Here is a 26375-nt window from a genome sequence, read left to right on the forward strand (position 1 = left end):
CTCGCCTTCTCCCATATGTCCTTGCTGCATGTTAAATGAGAAAGAAAACAGCCTTTCAATCATTGTTATAAGGACCAAAAGACCTCGTTTTATTGCCTTTATACTGACTCAGTGATTCTCAAGCCTTTGCAGATCCAGGTTATTTCAAAGAAGTGTTCACGAGCTGCCCCTCCCACCCCCCAAGGCCTCCTCGGCCCAGCTCTGTTACTTACTGATAAACCACGGTGACAGGAGCCTGAGCAAGTGGATGTGGATAACCCAAGAGACTTTTGGAAGCAATTTTAGCCCTGAATTTGCACATTTATTGATTTATTTGAGCTATTCCTGGGGGTGTGCCTATAAGCAAATGGGTCTTTCCCCATGCACCAGGCTGTCCCTGCCCTGCCAAGCTCCAGAATATTCCAACACTGCTCTCCACCCGAGCTGCAGGAGAAGCCCTGACACAAGGGAAGGGACAGAGTGGTGTGACACTTGCTGTTTTGAAATCAGGTTGCTTTGCACAAGCCACAAAATCCTTGGTTCAATTCTGACTGGCAAATAACCAGCTGAAAAACTGAAAAATCAAGGAGCAAACTGGGCCACTGAAGTTGCCTTCTAGACTCAGCAGTGTGTCCAACAGGATGGATTCTCTCACACTAACCCAGGACACTGTGCTGCAATAATTTGTTACCCACTCATTCCTACTTTTCATGTTTCAGAAGAAATCAATTCTACCCCTACAAACAACAGCATTTGCTGTGCTGGCCTGCAAGAACCCATTGTCAGAGCACGGCCAAACTTTCTAATCAAACTTGCACATTCTTTCTCTTTTAATCTCATTAAAATCTCTTTCTGAAAGCAGGCCAAGTGTTTTCAAAACTTGGATTCTTCCTGGCAAGTGCTGTGAGAAACTCTGAGCACATCATGTGTTTGATTTTGCTTCCCCATTCAAAGTTGAGGCCGGCAATTAGTTAAAGCATTGAAATATTTGTAAACCACAACAATACAGGAGTCATTTCCTCTTTCCAAATAAAAATTGTATCAATCCAATTTACTTCATGATTATTTAACATCCATAAGATCATTTCACTCCTCTGGTAGAAACTCACAATTAACACCAAGAACACAAATTAACAAAACCCTGGTCTTCAGACTGGAGCATATTCTTGAGGCAAAGGTTTTATGGGAGAATCTTAAGGGCTGAGGGCCTTTCCAAGTACAGTTTTTCCATGGTCATTTGGAATTTTGAAATGCAGGAGGCTGATACAGTCCTCAGAGGAGAAATGTAAGGAAACGACAGAGCATCAGCACTCTTGCTGTGTCCCTGCCTGAGCCCAGCAGCCTTTGCACGTTTTGGAGCACATCAAGCACTCTCAAAGCCAGAAAAATCCTGCTTGTGGTTTCTGAATTACTGACAAAACCACACAGCCTCCTCCTCTCTGTACACTCCCTGCTGGCACCAGCACCCAGACACGACTGCACTGTGGATGTGAGACCACAACTCAGGCCAGGGACTTCTCACAGCCTCCCCACCTGAGCCACTCCTCACAAGAGGACTTTGCTCCTTTACCAGGACAAAAAACACCCCAAAAAAGCTCAGCCACCAGCTAGGAATTATTTCCAGTGCCAAATACTAGGTTTGGAGAACCAAACACTATGATTTTTTTTTCCTCTTCCTCTTCTTAATTTGCCTCTTGTTTTCAGCGTTTGCTTCACATCTAAGCCACAAAATACCAACATCTGACATTTCAAAACATTTCTCAGGAGCCACAGTTTATAAACTGGCCCAGCACAGCACAGATACAAACTTTCTCTGCTCCCTGCATGCAGGGTTCATCACACGCCATTAATTTCACACAATGTGAAACTCTGCGAAATCCAAACAGCATTGAGGCAAGGAATGCTCTCTTGGCAGGCCAGGAAGGCAGCTGAGTCCCCCCTTCTGGCTTTCAGAAATTCAGATTAAGAGAAGGCTTTGCTACACCAGCACCCAGCTAAGCTGCTGCACAAATGAAGCCTTGAACTGCCACCAACACAGGAAAAGGTTTAATTTGTACATCACAACACTTGCTCCTCCTTTGCTGAGAAATGAGACAACTGCAGCCTTGGTTTGGATTCCTCAAAGCTGCTTCTCCCTTCCCCATTTCTTCAGTGTTTCAGATAATTGCATAAAGGGCCCAAGATTTATTTATCTCGTGAGGGATCTGAGCAAGAATTTTGCTACAAAACCTAAAAATACAAAGTGTTCATGCACCTGGTTCAACTGCTCGTTAATAACCAATGCAGAGATGTTTTGCCAATAAAATCAGCCTGAAATTTAAAATGCTATTAGCAGCTGCTTCAATTATTTTGTTCCTTCAGCCCTCCCTTTATTTCTGTCTTGGAAATGAAGCCATAGAGAAAGTCAATGATCTTTTGCAAAAATCTGCTGCTTTTACTTTTCATTTTAAGGAACATCAGGAATAAGCAACCCACTCAGATTTTATTTGTCTTCTCCTCATTTGAGACACTTAATGGGCTCCTGGTCCCTTCCCTTTCTCCTTTCTTTTTTTAAAATTCATGTATTTTGTGTCTATACCTCCAGTTAAATGTGCTGAGCTCTCTTCCCTCTAGAGGAAGAAGCATCACAAAACCTGTCAGCACATTGGGTATAACCACAAGCACATTCTGCTGAAAAACCCTGAAAAATGCTGCAGGGATCCTAAATCACTCAATCCCCAACCTTGCTCCAAGTTTGTGCTGCACAAATTGTGCCCAGGTTGGGCACCTGGCTCTTGCTGGTTCCAGGTGTATTTTGTATTTTGTATTTATACCATTAGCAGCTGTTTGTTAAATATTACATAAATGGAGAGAAGTGCCAGATGCCAGATTTTCTTTTCTTTTTTTTTTTTAAGGGGTATAATAAGGTTTTCTCTATTGTTACTACCATTGGTGAGCAGTTGTTTATGTTGGAAAGTAAATATGACCAATATCAGAGAGTTTCAGGCTTTCACTGAAACTGGAAAGGTGATTTGGGGCCAGGCTTTTTTTTCCCTTAGGACATAACTTAGAGAAACAGAAATATCAAAGCTCCACAGGATTATTTCTAAAAGTGAGCTGGATATCCTTGAATCTACCAGAGAAAACATTTTGACTTGCCTGAATTTTACTTTTAAATTCTAGAAAAATAACTGCAGCACAATCTGCTTTAGCCATTATACCAGCAGAGCTTTTTTCCTACATTTGTTTTACATTCAACTGTACTTTGCAATTCTATCAAGATTGCCAACTCTGTGCACGAGGCCATTACAAACATGAACTCCAATATTTTAGTACCTTTTCCCCCCCAGTACTCTCTGAGAGCAGGCAGGGCTGGTTCTCACTCCAGAATGAGATTTTATCATCACTTTGTATTTCACAACACATTTCACATGGATCACATGTTTGCCACAGGTAAGAGGACATTTCACAAGAGGTTCTGTAAGGTCACCTCAAGCCCTGTTTCACCAGGGAACAAATTAAACATCTCCTTAAGCAAACCAAGGGAAGACAAGTTCAGAAAATTCTAAAGAACATCTCCATTTAATGCATATTTGGTTAAATAAGCTCTATCAGAGACCCAAGCAGGGATTTTGCAGAGAGCTAGATACACTTGTTAAATCAGAACATAGAAAATCTCATCTACCTGCATGTATTACACACAGAAATATTTCTTTCCATTGAATAGACCCTTACAATTTAATTCTTAGATGACATTTTCAGCTTGAAAGCAGATAATGTCATGAAAAGTTGTGTTTGTCCTCAGCTGGAGTGATGGGACAAGGGGGAATGGCCTCAAACTGAAAGAGGGAAGGTTTAGATTAAATTTTGGGAAGAATTTCATCTTCTGTGAAGGTGGGGAGGCCCTGGCACAGAGAAGCTGAGGCTGCCCCATCCCTGGAAGTGTCCAAGGCCAGGCTGGACAGCATTGGAGCACCCTGGGACAGTGGAAGGTGTCCCTGCCATGGCAGGGGGATGAAACTAAATTACCTTTAAAGTCCCTTCCAACCCAAAGCACTCTGTGACTCTGAGGTTCTGAGGCAGGCAAAAAAAGGTTCTCTTTTTTACACATTCCTTGATTTCAGTTCTAAACCACAAAAGGATCAGACAGCACTTCCAGGAGTGTTAACTGAGACATTTGCACGTGTGCAGAAGCATTGCCCGCTTCAGGCTCTTAATCTCATTCCAGGCAAATTATTCCAAGCACACAATGTGGAATCACTGCATGCTGACTGTGGGACAGCAGCCCCTCCATGGCACCAGCCCAGGACACCTGATCCAGGAGAAATTCTCTCAATACAGAATAAACTGAACAAAATGCTAACGAATCTGCACTGACAGTCAAGGTATTCCATGTCAGAACTTTGCATTTTACAGTCCCAGCCATTTCTGACACTGTCAGATGAGATCCCTGTCCTAAAAATGCTTTTCTAAACCAAGCCACTAAAAGGGAATATGAGAGATTCCCTGTTTTGTGGATTTCAAACGCTACCAAACTTCAAAGAGTGAAAACTCTTGCAATAATATTTTATTAATCTTAAAACAGTCCTACAAAAATGAAGCAGCTCTGTGTGTACATCTGAAGAATGTATATTTGACACACTTTCAGCAATGTCAAAGTCAGCATGAAACCAGCAAAGAAGCCTAAATTTGGCTGCACAGTAAAACCAAGGATTAGCACCTTTGGAATTACTAAGTCTGCAAAATTAAGCAGCAGAGTTGCCAAAACTTGTACTTTTCCTCTTAATTTACTTTTAAAGAAACACAATGTAAAAAGAGGTTTTAAAAAAACATGTTGTTAAATACAGCTCTACCTTATGTCCAAAATGTCCAAACAAATGCTGAAAAACAGGAGTACTATTGTAGATGCAAATATTATGCTTTATTTCAAGTAAAGCCAGATGCCTGAAGACAAGTATTTACCATTCCTTCTGTCAAGAACAGGAACAAAATGAAGTTTCTGTTATTCCATAGCACTCAAGTACAGGTCTGACTAGAATCTTTAATTTTCAATTCCAGGTCACTGTCACAAAACAACTGAGAGACAAAAAGCAAACAGGTTTCTTTCCTTCAAAAACCCTGTGGAGAATCATCCTGCAAAATCCTTTGGTAAATAACACTGTTTTACCTGTGATTATGTTGAATTAATTGGGTTCACACGGTAGAAAGGTAGAACCTGAGTGAGTGGCAGGAAGCAGATTCTCAGCATAATAGCTGCAAACAGGGAGTGTTGACAACTTTCTACATCAAATAAGCAGGGCTGGAGAGAGGCTGAGAACACTGAAAGGAAAGTGGCTGTTTCCAAGGCTTGTGCAATGAGCTGCAAGGTTTTTAAGGCTTTCATCTGCCTGAAGAAAATCTGCCCCACTGAGAGATGGGGCAGTCACAGCCAGGACAGAATTACCCTTGGGAAGAAGCCTCCACATTCTTGTCCCTCTCTGAGCCTTTCCAAAGCCACCTGGATGTGTCCCTGTGCCACCTGCTCCAGGTGAGCCTGCCTGGGCAGGGGATGATCCCTTCCAGCCCCTGGGATCCCCTGATTCCCAGATGGCAGGGACAGGAGGGAACATCCTGCTCCAGTAACTCCTGGCTTGGGCAACTGCGCCAGAAAGCCCTGGACATGCTTGCAGAATTACTGAATCCCAGAATCATTTGGGTTGGAAAAGGCCTCCAAGCTGTGACTGATGCCAGTTTTGTCACCCAGCCCAGAGCACTGAGTGCCAGGCCCAGGCCTTCCTTGGACCCCTCCAGGGATGGGCACTCCACAGTTCAAGCCTGAAGGTGAAATGGGGTAAAAAAGAGGAACTCTGGAAACCCTGAGTGTTCAGTTTGTGTGAGGGCTTTAAACCCAGCCCCAGTGTCACTGCTCTGTCACACCAACAGGGCCCTGCACTGAAGGCACCTCCAGACAGGATTTTCCTCCATTTCCACCACCACTTAACTACCCCTGAAATGTGACAAACCCAATTCAGTCTTCCTCATCTCCAAACTACAGAAGCTTTAAAGGTAACTTTGAACCTTCTTTGCTATAAAACAGCAGAACACAGAGAAATCTCCTAAACCAACCTGCTACAAATCCTAGACAGCTCCAGCTTTGTCTACTAGGGATCAATATTTGTTCCTTAATTCCAATTATATTCCAGTGGGATACTGCAAATCAATTGAAGGGGGGAGCTTTAAATATTGTATGTATTTGATTACAACTCTACTCCAGGATCCCCTATAGAGTGTGAGATAAGAAACCAAAAGCAGAGGAGCAAATCATGGAGCACAACCAGCAGCTGGAGACTGGATATTAGTTGGAATTATAGTGTATTTCAGGAGAGCAGGCACCCTGCTGCTCATGGCACTGAGCTTTATTTTATATTCATGTATGACTGCTGGAGAATAGACACCAAGTTATAAAAACATCCCATCTTTTGCCTCAATACATCTTCTAGTTTATGATATGGAATAATTGGCAGCATTTATCTTTTGAACACTTCAATTATTACTGTATTCACTTGAAAAATAAGGAATGAAAGGCAGAGTTTGCAGCTGGGAGAAGGAAAAGCATTACAGGAATCAGCTTCTCAGCCACAAAACTACTTCAAACGTGGTAACTTCATTAATGACAGCATTTCTGACAGGAGCAAAGGATGTCATATGCTAAAAATTGCTAGATAAAATTTATCTTGTAAGTGACAAGAACAATTTATTGAACCTAGCAGAGAATTTATTGAACAACTTCTGAGAAGGTGTAAAACCTTCCCAAATCTCTGCTGTCATGGTTTGTCACTGTGCTCCTGGCCTCTCTATAGGCAGCATTTCCCCCAGGAGCTCTGCTATCTGTCCACCCCATCAGCAATTCCTGCACCAGGAATTCTGTCCAGCCTTTTTCCTGCATCACCTGCCTGTGATTTGCAAGAACTGGATTTACACTGCAAGATCTAAACCTGCAGTTCCTTAAGTACAAGAATAGGTTCAAAGCAACTTATTTTTGTCTGTGGAAGGAATGATCACAAGACAGCCTGGAATGCAACACGAGGCCTTGGTTCCTTTTTTAACCATCCTCTTGATTCACTCCCAAACAAGAAGGGAACAGGAACACAAGCAAGTCAACAGCAACCCATGAGGAAAGGCTGAGGAAAGTGGGATTGTTCAGCCTGGAGAAAAGAAGGATTTGGGGTGACCTAACTGTGCCTGAAGGAGCCAACAAGAAACAAGGAGAGGGACAATTCCCAAGGGATGGAGCTCCAGGACAAGGGGGATGCTTTCCCACTGCCAGAGGCAGGGATGGATGGGATACTGGGAGTGAATTCCTCCCTGTGAGGGTGGGCAGGCCCTGGCACAGGGGCCCAGAGCAGTCCTGGATGGGAATTGGAGCAGCCTGGGACAGTGGGAGGTGTCCCTGCCCTGGCAGGGGTGGCACTGGATGGGCTTTAAGGTCCTTCCCAACCCATTCCATGGTTCTGTGATGAAGCACACTCAAGTCTCTGCACTGGAACATTTCCCCATTTTTCCAGTGAAGAGCACAGGTAGGACATTCATTTTCCAGTAACATCTGACAAAACTGTACTACACACTTCCCCACACCCAATCCAAATGGGAAGAGAAAATGAAAACATTATTTTAAAAGAATCCCCATTTCCCCTGCCTGGATTCAAAAGTGCTGCACAGAACCAGGCACCAGCAGGATTTCTTTAAGTACATATTTCTGTAAGTACATATTTATACAAGTATCCCCACATTCCATGCACAACATTTATCCTTTCCTCACACCCAATGTGAGTGCTGAGCTGGGATTCCTGCTAATGGGATTTCTGAGCAGAGCTGAAATAGCACTCCCTGCACCTCATTTGACACGTGCCTGTGTGGAGGCAGCACTGCCACTGCTGCTCTCACCTGACAGCCCAGCCATCAACACTGCAGTGCAAAGAACCTGCCCTCCTCCCAGCTGACCAATCTGCACTCCAACACACCAAGCATTGAGCCAAGGATGGATAAATCCACTCTAAAATGTGTTTTCAAAGTCACCTCAGCAAGAGTTGTTATCATTCTAGCTAATGCTGGATTAAAATAAGGGGGTACTCGATAAAAAAATTCGATATGCATCATGATTCTTTCTTGAAGTATCTTAAATAATGGATGCAAAACTCAGATTTTAGTCACTCTTGGCAATGACTGCCCATGACAAAAGAAGTTATGACTTTCTTAGGGCCAAATTTTTCCCTTTTACACTCACACCTCAGCACTCACCTCCTTATTTTTGCTCAAAACTCATCCCCTTTCTCATTACACCCACTTCTTCTTTAACTCCAGTTTTAAGAAAAGCACTTCAGGCTTTTCTTCCTGCTTCTTTCATGCCATTTCAAGGCTCACAAACATGACAGCAGAGATCATGCAAAAACGTGGCTAACAAAAGACTCAAACGATTCAACATCAAGGCAAGAAGTGAACAAAGTGAGCAAAAAGCAAAAAGCCAGGTAGTTTGGGCAGGGAGGCAGGAGAGTTCAGTGTCTTCTAAAACAAGGAACAGACACCACTCATGAAATACAGCTCCAAATTAAAGGCAGCTTTGAAGATGATCCAGAATGGTCAGAGATTATCAAAGCAAGAATTCAGAAAAGAAAAAAAAAAAAAAACCAAAAAACACCAAACCCAAACCAAAACCTACTTGGTGGACAGTGACATTAAACAAAGCAGAAGATTGAACACACTTCTAAAAAAAAAAAAGGGGGGGATGGAATTAATTTCACGAGGCCACAAATATAAAAAAGAAAGCAAGAAAACCTTAGAAAGGTTTTAATCAGATTAGCAAGGCTGCTGTCACGGCATTCAGAACGATTTTGTTGGCTGTGCCACTTGTGAAGATCAAATCACCGAGGTAGACATGAAAATATTCAGCACTATTTCAATGTTTTGCTGTGTTTTAAAGAGCTCTGACTGCCACATCATTTACAGCACATACATTCCAAGGAAATATCTTGTCTGAGAAGTATGAGAGGCATTTCATTTTCCAGCAGGCTCTGGAGATGGGACAGCAAGGCAAGGGGTCTGGGAGAAATGACTGGACACAAAAACACAGGTCTGCTCCAGTGAATTGCACAGGAATCTGATGCCCAAATTGGATTAAGATCAGAAAACCCTGGGATTTTTGTACTGCTCTGAGGTGGCTGAAAAAGGAATTTCCTGGTCTCAAAGGGTGGTTCCATCAATACCCTGTGGCTCAGTGCTAAATGGCTCCATTTTGGACAGAGCATAAATCAACATTTCCCACCTAGAAATCCTGCAGGGTTGAAGTAAAACCAGAGTTGTTTGATGATTGTTTGATATGTGCCTTGTCAAAACCAGCATTTCTGTAACAGACAGCTATTATCAGAAAGGTTCAGCTGCTCAGGAATTCTTGTCTGGCCCCATCCCCTGACACCCCTGGAGATATTTATGGGATTAATGGGATCCCCTCAGTCTTCTCCAGACTGAGCAGGCCCAGCTCCTGGAGTCTCTCCTCACTGGAGATCTTTCCTACCTGTGTACTACCTAAGAACAATTCCCCTTTTTTCCTCTTTTTTTTGCAAGTTTCAGACATGATTTTCTTCTTCCCAATCCACTTTTACCTTTCTAATCCTCACCAAATCCAGCATCTCTTCTGAACAATTTTGTTGAAGCCTCAAACCCAAATGTCCATTTAAATAATGGGAAGTTTAGGAAGTAATGAGTGTAAAATCATACATTATGTATGGTTTGTATCCATTACTTCTGTGGCAGGTTCAAATCCAATCTGTGAATCTGATCTCAGTGTTTCTTAACAGAAGATTTTAGTCCCTTCCTTGTTGCCCAGGTGATTTCATTCTCTTACAAGATTGTTGGCTGTTTCTAAACAAAAGCAGTGATAAATCCCACATATTGGAAAGGCAGGGAAAATTCAACAAACACTCCACTTAATTAAAAAATAAAAATATTGAATATTGCCCCCAAATTTTGAATATTAGATGCATTTGGAAAGAAAGTGGGCCCTTGCTTGTTAATATTTTAGAATGTAGAATAGCAAAAGTTTTAATACTTCTACCTTAATCCACCTGAAATCAGTGGATTGCAACAGGAATGGGAACAGCTGATTTCAAATAAAATTCCCACAAAATTTCCCCCATCCCAGCTCCTTCAGCATGGGCTGGAGTTTGGTGCTCTTAGACCCAGTTCAGCAATATTTTGATGTAGTAAAACAATTAATTTTCCTCTTAATTAAGAGGCACTCAGGCCTGCAAATGCCATTAGCCCTTCCTGGCATAAGAGGTAAAATCCAGGAAGATCCTGAGAATGAAACATTCCCACAGTAACTCATCAACTCATCCATTTCCAAAGAAAATGAAGGCAAACCTGAACAGCCTGAAAGGAAAGGTTTGTTCATTTTATTTGAAGCTGGATACATGAAAAAATTGCAAATGAGCAACCCTTAGGTTCTGGCCAAGGAGATCAACCCCAAAGTCTGAGGTGCAACCACCACAGCAGCTGTAAAAAACCTCCCAATCTATTATTTTACATTTTAAAAGAGGTCAGAGTTTGTCCTGTGCATATATAAAGGACCCTAAACTTCCCTAAAGACAACTGGGACTGACTCTCAGCAGTTTCTCATTAATATTCTGGATCACACAGAAACCCAAATGTCCCATTCTACTCCATTATTATAAATATGCTGCATAATCCATACAGCTTGAAAAAAACCCAACCAGTTCAAATTCTTATCCAATATTCAAAAAAGCTCTCAAAACTATTTGGATCCCTTTCCTCAAAGAACATTTTATAAGGTTTACATATTTTCTTCAATTTTGCCACGATTTTTCAGGTTAATATTATGGGGCTGATGATTTAAAAATACAGCTTGGTCTCTCTGCTTGCTCAGAGAAACCCTGAATGGTGCAACTTTGCAGCATTCTGCCTTTTCAAAATTAAAATTTAGGGCTGCTGTTCAACCTTACAGCACTCCTAACCCTTTCCTTTTGTGCAGAAGTGTGTTCAGTTTTTCAGGCTGTGTCACAGCCACAGGATTCCTGCAGACACTGAGCTGTTCACACCCAGATTTTACAGGAGGGCTTTGCAGTGCTGGAAGCAGATGTCCTGGCCTGCTGCTTCCATCCCTCCCACCTTGCATCATTTCCAGGCAATAACCTGATAATGTGAACTGAAATATTGGATATTTCACTAGCAAACCAGTCATAAAGCATTTAAAGACATTTCAGTGTCACTTAACAAGGAAATATTTAGTCAATCTACTACTATTACAGTAAAGCTCAAATTGCCATCTGGAAGACCCAGATTCAAAAATCAGGCTCTGGATCCCAGGCTCAGCTCAGGGAGGCCGAGTTCATTGTAAAGAAGATGCAATGAAGTCTCCAGGGAAAGGCTTCTGCAGGCTGACATTGGCTGTGCAGCATGCAGCACACTCACTGGGCTGGATAAAAATAACATATTGAAATGGCAGCTGCTCAGCAAAGGAAGAGGATTTGAGCAGGGATAAAAATATACCTTAAAAGAAGGGGAGAGAATGGTAAAATGCCTACTCAAAGCATTAAAAGGTCATGCTGAATGTACTAAATCACTATAAGATTCACCTTTTAACCTCATGCAGAAAATATTATTTATTCCATACATCAAGACAACCTAAGAATGTAATAATTACTGACCTAAAGAAATCCAATGCTAGCACAGCTTAATCACCTCAGTCACAAAGAACACACCATGGATGGATTTTTGTTACATTTGGAAGAATTCCTGCTTCTGATTTTATTGCAGAATTCCCAGCCTGCTGCTCTGAACATGTCATTTAAAGATGGAAATGATGTCCCAGAGACAGCAGGTTCCAAACTGGGACTGGTGTCTCTTACCATGCCCATTCTCCCAGTTGTTTTGAAGGGGTATTTTACACAGTTCCTCTTTCTCTGGCAGTCCATGACAATGTGAAGGGGGTGCTGTTAGTGTTACACACTGAACTCAGGCTGAGGCAGGATTAAACCTCTCACAAGATAGCAATGAGACCTATTAGATCATCTGAATTATTTCCATGCCATTCTGAGCCTGCTCTCCACAGTATGTTTTATTACTGTCTTGCCCAGGCTATTTTTAAAGTCTCAAACCCAGAAGCTTTTCCTTTCTGAGAGTATCCAACTTTAGTTCAAAGCACTGCATGCACTGATTAACCCATTTAAAATGCAAACTGAAAAACTTCTTATGGAGCTGCTGCTGCTGATTTAAATGCAGGTGGTTGAAACAGCAAACAAGATTGGAGCTGACAGCCATAATTTGTCGTATTTAAAGATTTCTATATCCGAGTTTTAAATAAAGATGGGGCAAGAAAAGAGAAAACATGAGACAGGATCTGTGCTAGCAGATGGAAAATAAACACAAAGGGCTCGTGATCAGCAGCCCCACTCCAGGCCTGATGAGGAATGTTTTGTCCCAGCAGTTGACAGTTTTTTTCCAGCTGTATCAGTTGGTTTAACTGAAGGTATTTCCTCTCCTTGCAGACCCCACCCTAGGCAGGGATGATCTCTGCAGTTAGCACGGCCCGGCGGATGCTGGCTTCAATAAGGATCCATTCCTTAAATACCCGACAGGAATTAAGTCACTGAGTGCTGTGCCAGAGCAGCACAGCCAAACTCAGGCACTGCACACTTTTCTGGAAGCAAAGTTCATGTTCTTGCTGAGGAGATCCTTGAAAAATGAGGCTTCACAACAAAGTATTTTATGGAGAGTCACTTAAATGTCTCATCTGGGCTTTGAGGCTTTTTTCTGTGCAGTTATATAACTGTTAACTGGGAAACAGAATAATTCACAAGGAATCTGAGCCAGCCCAGGACCTGACTTCTATCCCTGTGCCTCAAGCAGGGTGAGACAAGGCACACAGAACTTTGGAGAAGCCACAGATGACTTTGCAGAGGGGATTAACACTCAGGCTAAAGCAGGAATTAATGTGTGTCAGAACTATTTGTATTCCTTGCTGACATACTTATTCCATCACTCTTGAAACATGCTAAGCACTCAAAAAGAAATATTTCAACTGCAAAGAACCTTTCCAAAGCATTTCAACTAAACATCAAGCTGCTTTCAGAAGTACCCTTGCTTAGGAGCTGACCATAAATACATATGAAGCTGAATTGTTAAATTCCGATTTAAAGGGAGATTTTATTTATCCCATGGCCACGTCACCTTGGGCCAGATTTCAGAGCTGTAACCTGGTTTGGGAGTGCCTGGCAGCTGGATAGAAAGTTTTGGGGCAAATCCCAGGTGCTCAGTGAAGGAAGAACACCTCACACTTGGTTCTACATGCAGTTCTGGGGATGCAGGATGTTGCCAGACAGAACACAAATCAAATAAAAGCTGTTAATACTTGTCACTAATAAAAACCTGGTCCCCAGTGCATAAAGAGGGAAGGAATTTTGGGGTTTTAATTCATCTGGCATCACTTTCATCCACATCAGGCTCTCCCTGCCATTTCAACAGGGAAATATTCTGTGGTGTTTCTCCCCACACTGAATTTCTGCACAGCTCTGGGGATGGGAAACTCAAGTTGCATTTCCAGACCACAGAGAAGGCAACAAACACAAGTTCTTGCCAGTTTATCAAAGGTTGGTCTTCTGAGCAAGAATCACTATTAAAACAAGTCAGATTTCATTACCACCACAAGCCTTGATATCAAAAGGAATTTACTTGCAGAAACCACAAGTGCAGGTTTGTTTTTTTTTAGTGGTCTCATGACTGGTAACAAAAGTGAGTGGTTAGATAAGAAGTGTGTGTGAGAATTTGACTACTCCACTCATACATGTAACCACTGAACTGCAATGGATTACTCATCCTACAGGACATGAAACTACAGCTCTGAATTGTTGACCATAAGCAGTTTTTATTCAGACCAAATTATGTGTAGACAATACTGTGAATACTTTGTAAGCTGACATATTTCCAAAGCACGACTACCTTTGCCAAAAAACAAAAGGGAAAAAAAAAGAGATAAATCCCAAATAATTTCAATCTCCCTTTTCCTTTCCCAATGGTTCCAAGAAGGTAAAAAAAGACTAAATACTCTGTTTTTCTCAAAGGACATGAATAAACCTTATTCTTTCCCAAGACAGAAAAAACTATGAGTTCATCAAGAAAACCCTGTTAGGCAAAAAATTACTTCTTGCTGAGCTGCACAAGGTTCCTGAAGTTGATCAAAACCCCTGACCAATAACAAAAAGGTCAGGCTGTGGTTGTGTTCTGCACTGCTCTGGACAAGCACAGACAAGCTGAGTGCTGAAACTGCTTCATTCACACAACCAGAAAACCCATCAGGTGCACAAGGGAAATTCACTTTTCCTACCCACAACTGCAGTCTCTTATTTTCAGTAAGCCCCTCTCCCCAGTTATGTGCTGCAGGAAATAGTCTCTGTCTAAATTTACCTTTCAGTGAATCATTTTCAGCCCTCATTATGTCAATTAGGGAGTTCTCCAGTGAGTGCATGTCAAAAGTCCTCGTGCGATCCTGCAAGAAAACACAAACACAGCCAGTGTTAAACTGAGCACCTGAAACACAAAAACTTCCACACAAAAACTTCCACTTTCTTCTACATAACCACAGCAGAATTAAGCAAAAACCATATACCAAAGGATAGAGGAATATTACAAATTTCCTCTGATAAAGGAATATTAAAAATTACAGTATTATTAAATATGAATCTGATCTAGAATAATCTAATCATAACCAATGAAGTCTAACACCAATTATTTCTCATTCCTATTAACCAAAGCCATCATTTTGCACATGCCCAGGTCAGACTTTCCAACCAAACAATAAATCCCACACAGTACAAATCTGATGTGATAAAAGCAAAACACAATGTAAAATACCCTGGCACTGCTTTAATTTAATTGGGAAATTCAGAAAAACTGAAATTTCTTGTAATCTCTGAAATCTTTACAGGATCATAAAAGGTCCAAAAGGGAGGCAAAAGTCACACTAATTCCCAATATTATTCACATATCCACGCTTTCTGTGTATTTATACATTTGGAATTGGATAGATATTTATACAATGACATTAATCCACCCTGATTTTAATTTCTTTCTGTCTCTACCATCAGCTTTAAAGATTTTATTTCATTCCTGTTCTAAGGAATCCTCTCTGAACTGAGCTCAGGCATTGGGAAGTCTCTGTTCAAACAAGAAAGAGAAATTTTGGGCATTTTTGCTCTTGACTCCTTCTCCACAACCCTTGTTATTCCAGCACTGAGTGTGTTTTTTGTCCCTAACACTGGCTGTGAAGCTGAAATTTCTCCAAAGCACACAGATCCAGCTTGGAATCTTTTTAAAGGCAGTGGTGAGTTATAAAGTGCTTTATTTCAGTGCTGAAGCAGCAGTGATTGCGTGTTGCAAGGGCCATTCCTGATTTCACTGATCCCCCATTCTGGACTTTAAATACCTCAAACTATTCCAAGAGCAGGAACTCACCAGCGCCTGATCCATTTCCAAGTTGTAAATTACATTCTGATCACTAAAAAATACCATTTTTCAATCGAATTTCCTGGTATTTTTCCTCTCTTCAGAACAGTTTATTACTGAGACAGAACACGCCACGTATTCCAACCCGGATGTGCTGTGTCTCAAATAGCATTAAAAAGGCCAGAGCTTGGAACCAGTTCCTTTATTAGGTCTAGCAAATATCAAATTTGCTATAAAAAGCACAGCACTGCCCTGTCTCCCCACAGGATTGATTTCCGTGGTCATTTCTATTACAAGATAATTGAGGCACCTTAGAGAAAATATCAGGAGCATTCAAATCCTTCAATTTTGTGCTTTTCTTTCAGAGATTTCCTACAGTTTTCTGCCTGTCCTAGCAGATGTAATGTATTGGTTTGGTTTAAACATTGCTATTTCTCACCTATTTCAAACTCTAGTTACATTCAAGTCCCTTAGCAGGAGTGAGTACAAGCCCTCAGGTTTTGGATCCATCAGGATCCAACAGCTGAGTAACTCAGGAATGGATATTAAAAGGCAACCTCTGCATTTCCAGCAGTCCTCACAAAATGACCAAAATAGCCTAAAACACAGGTGGGAGCATTCACTGCAAACCTGATGTCCCTCAGCAGCTTCTCCTTCCTGAATTCTTGTGTTAACCTCAAGGCCACCCCATGAACAGCTACAAAACTCGAATTTCACAAAGTGCAGAACCTCAGTAATTCCAAATCTTTGTGGAATTGTGGCACTTCACATTTCAGTTGTGTGAGAGACACAAAGGAAGCGACCCAGGCCACGTAATTCCCAGTGTATTGAGCTGAGCACCTGAGCCTGAAGCAACTCTCTTCTCTCTAAAATATCTGTGTCATGTTGGCCTGAGCTGCTGCAAGGCTCATTTTTAATATTGAGAACAGAGAATTTAAACATTTGAAGGGAAAAAATGGGATTGAACTAGTTGGCTCACAAGGAAGTGCATTCTCCAATGGAAGCTTTTGGTGCTGAGGAATTTCTTTTCCTTTTCAAGCTGTCCCTTTTTCAGGGTGAGGTCCTTAAGCTGCAAATCCCACTGCAAACACTTTAAAACACAGCCCTGCACGGTGATACAACAGATTCACTGGTGATATTTCCCACCCAGGAAAAGGAGGAATGGCCAAAACTTGGGATGGATAAGGAACCCTGTGCATCCACCCTGTGAAAAGATGTCAGGCCTAAATAAAAACCAGCCAAGGTGCCAAGCTCAGCTGGGTCACAGCTCTGCACAGTGCTTATTATTATTATTAAAAAAAAAAATAAATCCATTAATTTAGTTGATTATTTGCACTGACAGGTTGAACATTAGTAGAGAAAGTCACCATTGGTAGTTTTGAGAATTTTATACAAATTAAAGTAATTTTTATAGTGAAACTCCTTTGAAAACAGCAGCACAGATTTCATCAGTCTTATCTGGCAAGACATTTTACCAGAACCACATCTGAAATGTATCCATTTATTATGCACCTAAATTAAAAATAAAGGCTGGTGAAGGTTAGTGGGAGTGGCCAAACCCCTGAAGAAATTTATAACTCTGCATTTCATCCCAAAAACTCTAATCCAAAAATAGCTCTAATAATCCATCTAAAAATTAGCTAATCCATCTAATAGTTCTAATAATGAATCCAAAAATAGCTCTAATAATCAAAATATTGATCACAAACCAGTAGCTAAATGTGAGCTTTTCTCAGATACATATTGCTTATTTACCAGAAAAACCACACTGAACTTAGGGAAAAAAATGTTTTCTTGAAAAGATTTCATGTAGAGAGAATTAAAAACAATATGGTGATGGTTTTAATGGAGCAATTCCCAAAGTTACAGCACTTTGGAGCTGTATTGCTGCTTTACACTTATTTATTGATAAAGAAAATATACAGGGGTAATAATGACTACCCTGGCCGAAAGCAGAGTGTGCACAATTCAGTAACAAAACGTGGCAACCACAGCCTGATATTATTTACCTGGGTTCCAAGAGAACTTGGCTTTACACAAGTTTGTTTAGGGTATCTAAAATGTTGATTTATCAGAGGGCTCAAAGGCTACACAGCTTTACCCTTGGGAAACAGAACTGAAGCGTACAGACATCAGCTAAACATGAGAACACAATAAAAAAATTGGAAAAAGAAAACCCAAACAAACAAAGCACAAAGCAAATTAAACAAACTAAAGCCACAAAACAACCAAAAAAAGAAAGAAATCAACCTGCAGTCTTAATACATGACTGTGTTGAAAATTTCAGCCAACATCCCAGAAGAGATTCATTAAACATAATTTGGAATAAGCAGAGCTGTTTGCACAATGTACAAGAGGTGACAGACTCCAGATCTGGTGAAAAATTAGTTTTGAGCCTGTAAATGTCTACAATAACCAACAAACCATTTGTGAACTCTACCCTGGCCATCTCTGCCTACAAAACAATTAAATTCTAATCCCTATTCTAACTTTATTTTTCATCCCTGTTTATATTTCATCCCTAAAACAAAGTCACTTGGTGCATAACATGTCTGACATACAATGGGTCATCCTCCCATGCAAAAGAAATTCCACAGGAATTTTTCCTGCACAGGAGTATCATACTTTGAATTTAAAAATCCCATGCATTCATTGCCCTGCACATCAGAAAAATTCACATTTAATTTAACTATTAACTCTTTATAAAGTCACTATATTCAGTCTGCACCCACAGCATTACCTTCACCTGAATAATTAAGATGCCAGAACCTTAGAGCACTTCCCAGGATGGGCCTCCCAGTGGTAAATCCCAAACTGCACCAAAAATCAAGGTTTGAACACTTGCTGGTAGCTAAGGCTGGGCCTGATCTCTTAAAAGAAGGTTGATCTGAAGTCTAAGGCATCAGTAATAATAATGCAAAAGATGTCATTGCATTAAGCAATTTATTGATCAGCATTTATGGAGGAGGTGTAGTTGTACAAGTGGGGCTTGTTTTAGATGTTTAAATCTTTGTCCAACCAGAACATTTGTGCAAATCAAAAACCTCACAGCTACATTTGTACCTTAATTACAGCAGGAGAAGCCTGAAACTTTCTGAAACCCTGTTCCCATTTCCCACAACTCCAAAGCCACGTGGCTCAGGCACAGGAGAGCCAGTATCACCATATTTATCATCATAAACACAACTTCCACATTTCTCTTTCAATTGCAACACAAATTTGGACTGGATTTTGCTTCTGGGGAAGCTTCTCCTCCTTCCCAGCAGCCTGTATTCCAGCTCCCAGTCCAGGATCCAGTGAATTAAAGGCTTTGAATAAACAGGTTTTTCCTGAAAGGATGTTGCTGCATTCTGCCCAGATCATCTTTTATAGTTTCACCAGGGAACAATAAGAAAGCTGGAAAAATGAAGTGGCACAAAGCACCAAGTTTAGTCCAACTTTTTAAGTGTTAAAAATGACAAACCTTTACTGGAAATGGTTGTAATGTGTGATTCTATTTTAGCTGCACATTAAGTTTATCATGCATCTTCCACAATGATTTTCCACAATATCTTGCATTCTCACTCTTTGCTGGGCTGCGACTTTCAAAGCAAAATGCTTAATAAGAGTGCTCCCTTTTAATCTTAGGAAAAAGACAAACATAATTCAAATAGCTTCTTAACAAAAGCTCTCTTTAAACAGGAACCCTGAGGTCAAAAACACCCAGGAGGGCCAAAGCCCAAGTATGAACGTCAGTAGTAAGTTTATAAAACAAGAACAGTGTTAACTTCCACAGCACTTAACTTGTGCATGTCATACCACATTAGAGTGCTGCTAATCCCACAGATCAGTAGCTGTGGGGAACAGCACACCAAACACTAATTACTGCACAGCTGATGGACTTGCAGAAGAATGGGGGAATGGCTTTAAAAACCCAGCTTCAAGGATTTGCCCTGTTTTCAAATGATACCTTGAAATGATTGGGAATAATTGCTGTTGCTAGAATAAAAAAAAATTAAATTCTGCAAAACAAATAAGCTCTTTTTGTGCAGCCAGCTATCACGAGTTATGAAAAGGTTCCTCAAACCCAAACATTAAAACAAAGAGGAATGGTAAAGAAATTTATTTGCAAGATCCCTTCAAGAGGAAAGTTTGACAAACTCACTCAAGAGGCTATTTTTTTAATTCCAGCTCCCTGTGAATTTATTTAATGCACTTCTTAAATCAGGCCATTTCTATGGGCAAACAAATGCTGACGTAGAGGTCGGAATTCAAACACGTTTTGTAATCACGAATGTGTTTTCTCAAACATTCCATATCTGCCTGGGGGAAGAGCAAGTCTCCCTGGCACAGGCCCTGGCTGGATTTGGAAGGGGTTATATACTTGGAAACCAGCCACTGGGGAAGAAAGGAAAAAACATTTTGAACAAGTGGATACAATGAACTGCTCTCATGTACAAAATTCTTTGAAATGGGCAGTTATTTTTGAGCCTGATTCCAGGAAGAAACACAAATTCTTTTTAAGCATTTTTACAGAAAGCTGAGCGTTATTGCTTCACTTGCTTGTGCCTTCAGAGAGCCATTTAAAAAACATCATCACGCACTGAAGATGAGATCTGGAAAGCTGGAAATGCCTATCAAAGCAAGATTTATGCATTGCATAACAGGCAGGATGTTCCACTCATGAGGAAGTGCAAGTACACAGCCAAAGGAAAGCCAAAACAATCTTGAAGGCAGCGCTGCCGTGAAACGCAATTACTGAGCACCAAGTTTGTCAGTGCTGCTGGGAGAGAAGGACAAGGAATTATTCTTAAAAATCACTCACTTGGTAAGGTGCCACAGTCACACTCAAAGCATTTTCATATATTAATTCTCATGGAAGGCTGTGAGAGCCAAAAGACTCCGGGTTTTTTTGCCTTTTAATTTGAATTCAGGAACCATTTTTTCATTTGGAGACCATTTCCTTTTCAAACGAACACACAAAGAACAATGGCTTTTCTCTTTTCAAAAGATCTTTGAAGGGGGGAGCCTGCCCAGTGGCTAAAGCACAACATCAAAACTTAATTTCATTAACAGATCTGGTTAAGTCTTCTCTGACCTTGCTGCCAGTTCCATCCCTGCAAGAGGTTCCTACAGCCAGCGTCGTTTGGGAATTGCAGGAGACAGGATTCCAAATGCAAAACACTCAGAGCAGAGAGCACAGGGTTTGCATGCAGCTCTCAGTGCCAAGGCAAGGCATCATCAAATTGCAAGGTTATCAAACTGATCACCACAGTATTTTCCTTTCATCTGCACCATTTGGAGCACCCATTTCATCCCATGGGATGGGCAGGGATGTTTGAAGGGAGCAGGAGTTCACATCAGTGGCTTACAGGGAAATTATGTGACGCCATCCTCTCCAAAGAGGAAAAGAGCTTTTGGTCCCGGTCACCCCAAGATTTCCATCAAAACACAGCCAGAATCCTGTGTGCCACCAGGCTCTGGAACAGACACAACCTCTGAGGAAAAGAAAAAAGAAAGCGATCCCCAAATATTTGCAATTGCTGGCTTACATTTTGCCTTCTAAAGAAACTCATTTTCACTAGATTGCAGCACCACTTGTTAATGATTTAAGCAGCAAAACATAAATATTAAATGAAAGGGATTGTTGTATCAAATTACTCCTTTATGTTGCTGCAGCAAAGACAGCTTTCAATTATTTCCTAAACAGGAATCTAAGAAGATTCCAGTAACAAAATAGCCTTGTCCAGTACATGATTGCATCAGCAAGGATACTTCAGGGGCAGAGAGAGAGAGAAAGACAGAGAGAGATGCATGAACACAAATATGTAATAAGCAAAATTCTCCTTTGAGTCAGGAATAGAATCAGCATAGTCAAGAAAAAAAAATAAAAAGACATCAAAGGTCAAATTTTACATCATTTGTTTCCAGTGATTCAAAAATTCACTGTGCTTTCAACACTCAGCTAAAGTGACCAAAAGAGCTCAAGATTTTCTACAAAAGAAAAAAAAAAGTTGTCCAAGATGGCTTCAAAATTAATCAGCATCTTTCTAGGGCTGCAGTGCTGAAGTCCTGCTCTGCTGCCCTGCCCTTTTCTTCACACAAGTGATGGCAAAGGACTGGAGAGCACTTCCCTCCACACTTTCCTTTTCTTGGCATGAAGGAGTGTCAGACTTGGTCTTGACATGTACAGCTCCATCAGAGTGTTTATGTAAACAGACACCAACGTGCTACACCAAAATGATTTCTTTACCATGATCAAACTACATGTGTCTGCTATTCTGTGTCTGGAACACCATCCAGAAGTCAAGGTTGACTTTGCCAGTTTCCTGAAATTTCCTTGATGCCAATCCAAGCACATTGCTCTGCCTGTGTATATATTTGGGGCTTACACACAGCAGCAAGGACACACTTGATCTCATTCTGTCACTCTCAACATCAGCTACGTGTCAGGGTACAGAGTGAATCAAACCGTGAGCCAAGGCTCGCTGCAGTGAGGCTGAAAAAAGACCAGCTCCAGCTGGGTCCCTTTTTCTAATGCTTTCACTGGATAAATTGAGTATGCTGGACTCAGCTTCACTGTATTCATTATAAATCCTGACATTAAAATCAATTATTACTCTGCTTTCTAAATTTGGAAGGGCTCTACCTGATAGTGAACCAGTCAGTAGCACTGCAGCAGAAAAAAAAGGCTCTGAAGGAAAGTTATTGCCAGCAGCTGCTGTGCTGTCAGCAGGGCCTGCACACCACCAAAAACCTGCAGTCTGCAAAGAACCCAACTATCCCCACATCCACAAAGTCACTCTTCAATGAATTTCTGTTTCTTTCCATCATGAGACACATTGCACAGTTTGTATCTCTGAAATTGTATTTAAGTAGGTCACCCCGGTTCTTGCAGCATGGCAAGAAATACTGCAATCACGTTGAGAATTTTACTTTTGCCCTCATTTGAAGAGCTTGAAAAACAACCCTGGAAATGTAAAAGAACTCTTGGGTCTTTTAATTCACCCTAAAGGAGTTTACAGAAAGCGCACACACACATAAAAGCTGGGTTTGACTGGTGGTCAGATGAAAAGAAGGGGACTTCTGGTTTAATTCCTACTGCAAATTAGGTTCAACATTATACAGAGTTCTTTTCAAATTCATAACAAGTCAGCCCAGAAGGAGAGGCTGAGCTGCCAGACAACCTGCCTCCTGCCAGGAGAAGGCCACAGCAAAATACAGGAGACCACCAACTGATCTCATCCACATCTATTTTTAGTGCTGATTTAATGGCCTGTAACCAAAATTTGCTGCCATTCCTGAGGAGAGCAAACTGCACTGATTACCATCATTTGTAGAAAGCGAAGTTTCCCCCAAAAATGCTACAAAAATTATGTTGCACTGCAAGCCCATGTGATACTGTAAAACCAAATAAAATCACTCCATACTTTTTCTCAGATGTGGTACATTGCTGAATGCCTTCAAAGGCCTCAGATCTCTCATACTCCACCAGGCACTTTTTTTTTTCTCCTTTTTCCTCTTTGTTGAAATACTTGTCAGTGAATTTCTCCATTGGCTATTTCTGTGTGTAAGTGTTATGCTGAAGCAAAGTGGCCAATACAGATGGCTGGTGTGCAATAGATATTTATGACCATCACTGTTAAAAAAAACCCCATGAATCACAGCTTGGAGGATCATTCCCACTATGACATTTTGAGTTAGCCATATGGTTTTTTTCAGTTGCAAGCACAGAAATCCCACAAGCAGGGCATTTTAATACTCTTTGGGGAGGTTTGGTTTTTAGATTTTTTTTTTTTATGGATACAACAGAGTGCGCTCACCTGAAAAGGAAAAATGTTGTCAGCTCTGTTCAAGCTGTCATCCATCCAGGATTTGGGAGCGAAGGCTGAGCTGGGTCGTGCATACTTCTGCAGCTGGATATGATTACTTGCAAAATTCTTCTTTAAGGGCGAGATGGAGTTCAAGGGGGTGATCCCTCCGTTCAGTCCCCGGCGGTGGTCTCGGCCCTGGGACCCTCCCCAGCCGCCGTAGCCGCCGCCGCCGGGGCTCCAGGAGGACGGGGTGGGCGATGGGCTTTGGTAGCTGCTCCACGGAGAAGGTGGCTTGTTAAGATTATTGGCCAAATGAGGCAACTGATTAAAAGCAGCATTTCTGTGGGTGAATGGAGGTGGGTGAGGACTTGCAGGAGACCTCCTCTGTTGCTGATGCTGATTGTGATGATGCTGGAAATGGGGGTGATGAGGGTGGTGCTGGGAGAGGGGTCCGATCTGGGGGGAAAAGCTACCGCCAAAGCCAGGGCTGACGTGATGTGGGAAATTCTGAAACAGCAGAGCACCATTATTAGCTGAGGCAGTAGGGACCCCTCCCTGGTGGAAAAAACTTGCATCTTCATTGATTATTGTAGAGGAAGAAGGAGCAATAGCTGCAGACCAGTTACTAAAACCAGTCAGAGAAGATGCGGTGGATGTCAAGGGCTGTGTCGAAGTACCGAGCCCCGAAGCCTCTTGGTAATCAAATCCTGTTAAAACCGGCGATTCTATTCTTATTTTCTCCTTCCCATTGCCATTCTCTGAAGAATTATCACCCTGGTTTTCTTCAGTTTTAGCTTTCTCAGGTTCAGAGAGCATGCCTGCTTCCTGACTTTGACCAGGGGAAAGCTGCTGTTTTTCTAGGGACTCTTGCTTTTCCTGTTGCTGAGTTTTAGATTTTTCTGACCCCAGAATCTCATCCTGAATATTATGGGCAGCTGGAGCAGGAAAGAGCCAAGCTGACCCAGCACTACTGCCATTGGCAGCTGTGTTATTATTTATAAAAGCAGCAGGGCTGGGGGTTGCATTTTGATGATGGTGTGGAGGCTGCAGATGTGGATGAAATCTGACTGGAAAAGCTGACTTATTTCCAGTGTTGTTTTGCACTAACACTCCAAACCCGTAATCCCCCATTTATTATATTTAGGGTTTGAATCCTCCCTGCAAGAACAAGTTGATGTTTAGTGTTTAGCTTGTCCTCTTGTGAGGCAAGATTAGCAAGTATCCTGGTTTTCGCTAGATATTCCAGTGTCTCCCTCCACGCTATTTATTTCAGATTTGGATAAAGATGTTTGCTTTTTTATTTTTTTTCTTTTCTTTTTGCAAAAGATAGATCTCTTTGACTATTTCAATGTGTCAATTTGCGTCCGTTTCCTTCCTTTGGCCAGGAGGAAGGGAAAAATAAATCTTTGGTTCACAAAATAAGAGGTTTCCTTTTTCTAAAGGAAATGCACAGCAATGAGAGAATAAGCTTCTGGGAAATAAGGATAAAGAGATTCTAACTATCCTGTTTTTTTCCTCCTCAGCAGCCTTGACTCGCCCATAAATGAGTTAAGAGGGAAGAAAAAAAAAATACAATGACGTCTGGTCCCTCAACCCCTTGGCAGCAAAAAATAGATTTAAATCTGGAATAATTTAATACATCTCTATAATCTAATATATATTTGTGTCCTGTTCAAAAAGAGAGTCTTTGCTGTGGACAAGGGAAAAATTTACCTCAGGATCTCAGCATTCAGAAGGGTGAAATGGGGGAGTGAGTTGCAGAAGAGGCTTTATCCCGTGCTGCTGGGGTTTAACCTATTATATTTAGCAATAATATACACCGTGTGTGTGCGTGTGTGGTTGTTTAAAGGGGTAAGATCTTATCTCAGGAAATCAGTATTCTCTGTGTGTTGGTGGGGAGTGAGTTGTGCAGGAGAAGGGTGGATTCTTGATGCTGCTCCTTCTGGGCTGGGTTTCTGAGCTCGCCAGACTCGCTTCTTATTTATGATCCAATATTTGCGTGTCCTTCATATGAGTCCTGACTGTCCGAGGAGGAAGGTTTTCATCTCAGAAATCAGCGTTCACCGTTCGGGAAAGGGAAGGGAGGGGACAGCGAGTTGTGCAGGAGGAAGGGGAAGGAGGTTTTTTCTCGCTCTCTGCTGCCGGGAAGGTGTTTTGTGGTGCGGGGCTCGCCTCCTTCCCCGGGAATCGCGGCTCCCGCAGCCCAGCGAGCCCCCGGAACGCGCTCCCTCCTCAGGCACTCGGCATCCAGCGGGGCCGGGCTGTGGGTGCCCCGCGCGTCCCCCGCCCTCGCTCGAGCCGGGCAAGGCAGGAGGGGTTTTACCTCAGCAGCGCAGCAGCCTCCGGCAGGGAGGGGAAGGCGCGGCCGGCCGGGCTCCTCTCTCCCCCATGGAAGGTGTTTAAGCGGCTCTCCCGGGTCGCCCGGCGGGGTCGGGGCAGGCTCTGTCTCGGGGCGCAGCGCTCGGGGCTCCGGCGGCGGCTCGGGGCGCTCCCTGCCCTGCGGCGGCTCGGCTGGGCTGCGGCCGGGCCGTGCCCCTCATGTACCGGCCGCACCGGGGGGGGTCTCCGCGGGCTCGATGCTGCGGGGAGCTGGAAGGACGAGGCGATCGACAGCTTTCGGTAGCCGGCGACGTGTCCCCGGCGCGCAGCCCCCGCTGCCGCCGCCTCGTTTTGCGTCTTTTTCCGTGTGTTTTTTTCTGCCGCCTTCCCCGCCCCCCACCCCCCCGGCGGCCGCCGCAGCCGGTGCCTCGCTGGTCCCCGCGCGGCCGCTGCCCAGCCCGTGCCGCCCGGACCGAGCGGCCGCACCAAATGACAACCAGCTGGCGGGGGCCGCGCGGCGCTTCCGGGGCGGTGGCGGCCGCGCCCCCGGCCCGCCCCCGGCACCGGCTCCGGCTCCGCCCGGCGCCGCGCCGCCATCTTTGGTGCGGGCAGGGACTCCCCGGCCGGGGTGGCCACCCCGGGGCTGGGCGCGCACCGCCCGCGGCGCCGCCGCCATCTTAGGTGTGGGCGGGAGGTCAGGCGGATGCCGGCGGTGCCGCCATCTTGGAGTGAGGAGCGCGGCGGCCGCCATGTTTGTGCAGGGCAGGGCGTCACCTGTCACTGTCGGAGCCCGGTGTCACAGACAGCGGCCGC

General features: G+C 42.8%; 1 protein-coding gene and 1 long non-coding RNA gene across 11 annotated transcripts in view; both read right to left on the reverse strand.

Annotated features, from left to right (window-relative positions):
* Positions 1-26055, reverse strand: part of CPEB4 (cytoplasmic polyadenylation element binding protein 4) — a 38191-nt gene extending 12136 nt beyond the window's left edge. For 2 of the 10 annotated variants that reach the window (XM_071443574.1, XM_071443575.1), the window contains exons 1-3: positions 23253-26054; positions 14413-14494; positions 1-24 (exon numbers count right to left, since the gene is read on the reverse strand). In XM_071443574.1, the coding sequence (XP_071299675.1) occupies positions 1-24; positions 14413-14494; positions 23253-24374 (1228 nt within the window). In that variant the 5' untranslated portion in view covers positions 24375-26054. Of the gene's footprint in view, positions 25-10363; positions 12572-13853; positions 13948-14412; positions 14495-20527; positions 20781-20801; positions 20928-23252 lie in introns of those variants that run through there. The other 8 variants (XM_071443579.1, XM_071443572.1, XM_071443580.1 and 5 more) reach the window with 8 other exon arrangements.
* Positions 17270-20521, reverse strand: LOC139597835 (uncharacterized). Its single transcript, XR_011681703.1, has 2 exons — positions 20255-20521; positions 17270-18846 (listed from the first exon to the last, which is right to left on the reverse strand). It is a non-coding gene; the product is annotated as an uncharacterized lncRNA (long non-coding RNA).
* Positions 26056-26375: the final 320 nt, after the last annotated feature.

The sequence above is a fragment of the Agelaius tricolor genome, unplaced genomic scaffold, assembly GCF_023055355.1.
Source record: "Agelaius tricolor isolate 1412-34295 unplaced genomic scaffold, bAgeTri1.0.p SCAF_18, whole genome shotgun sequence".
Taxonomy (NCBI): Eukaryota; Metazoa; Chordata; class Aves; order Passeriformes; family Icteridae; genus Agelaius; species Agelaius tricolor.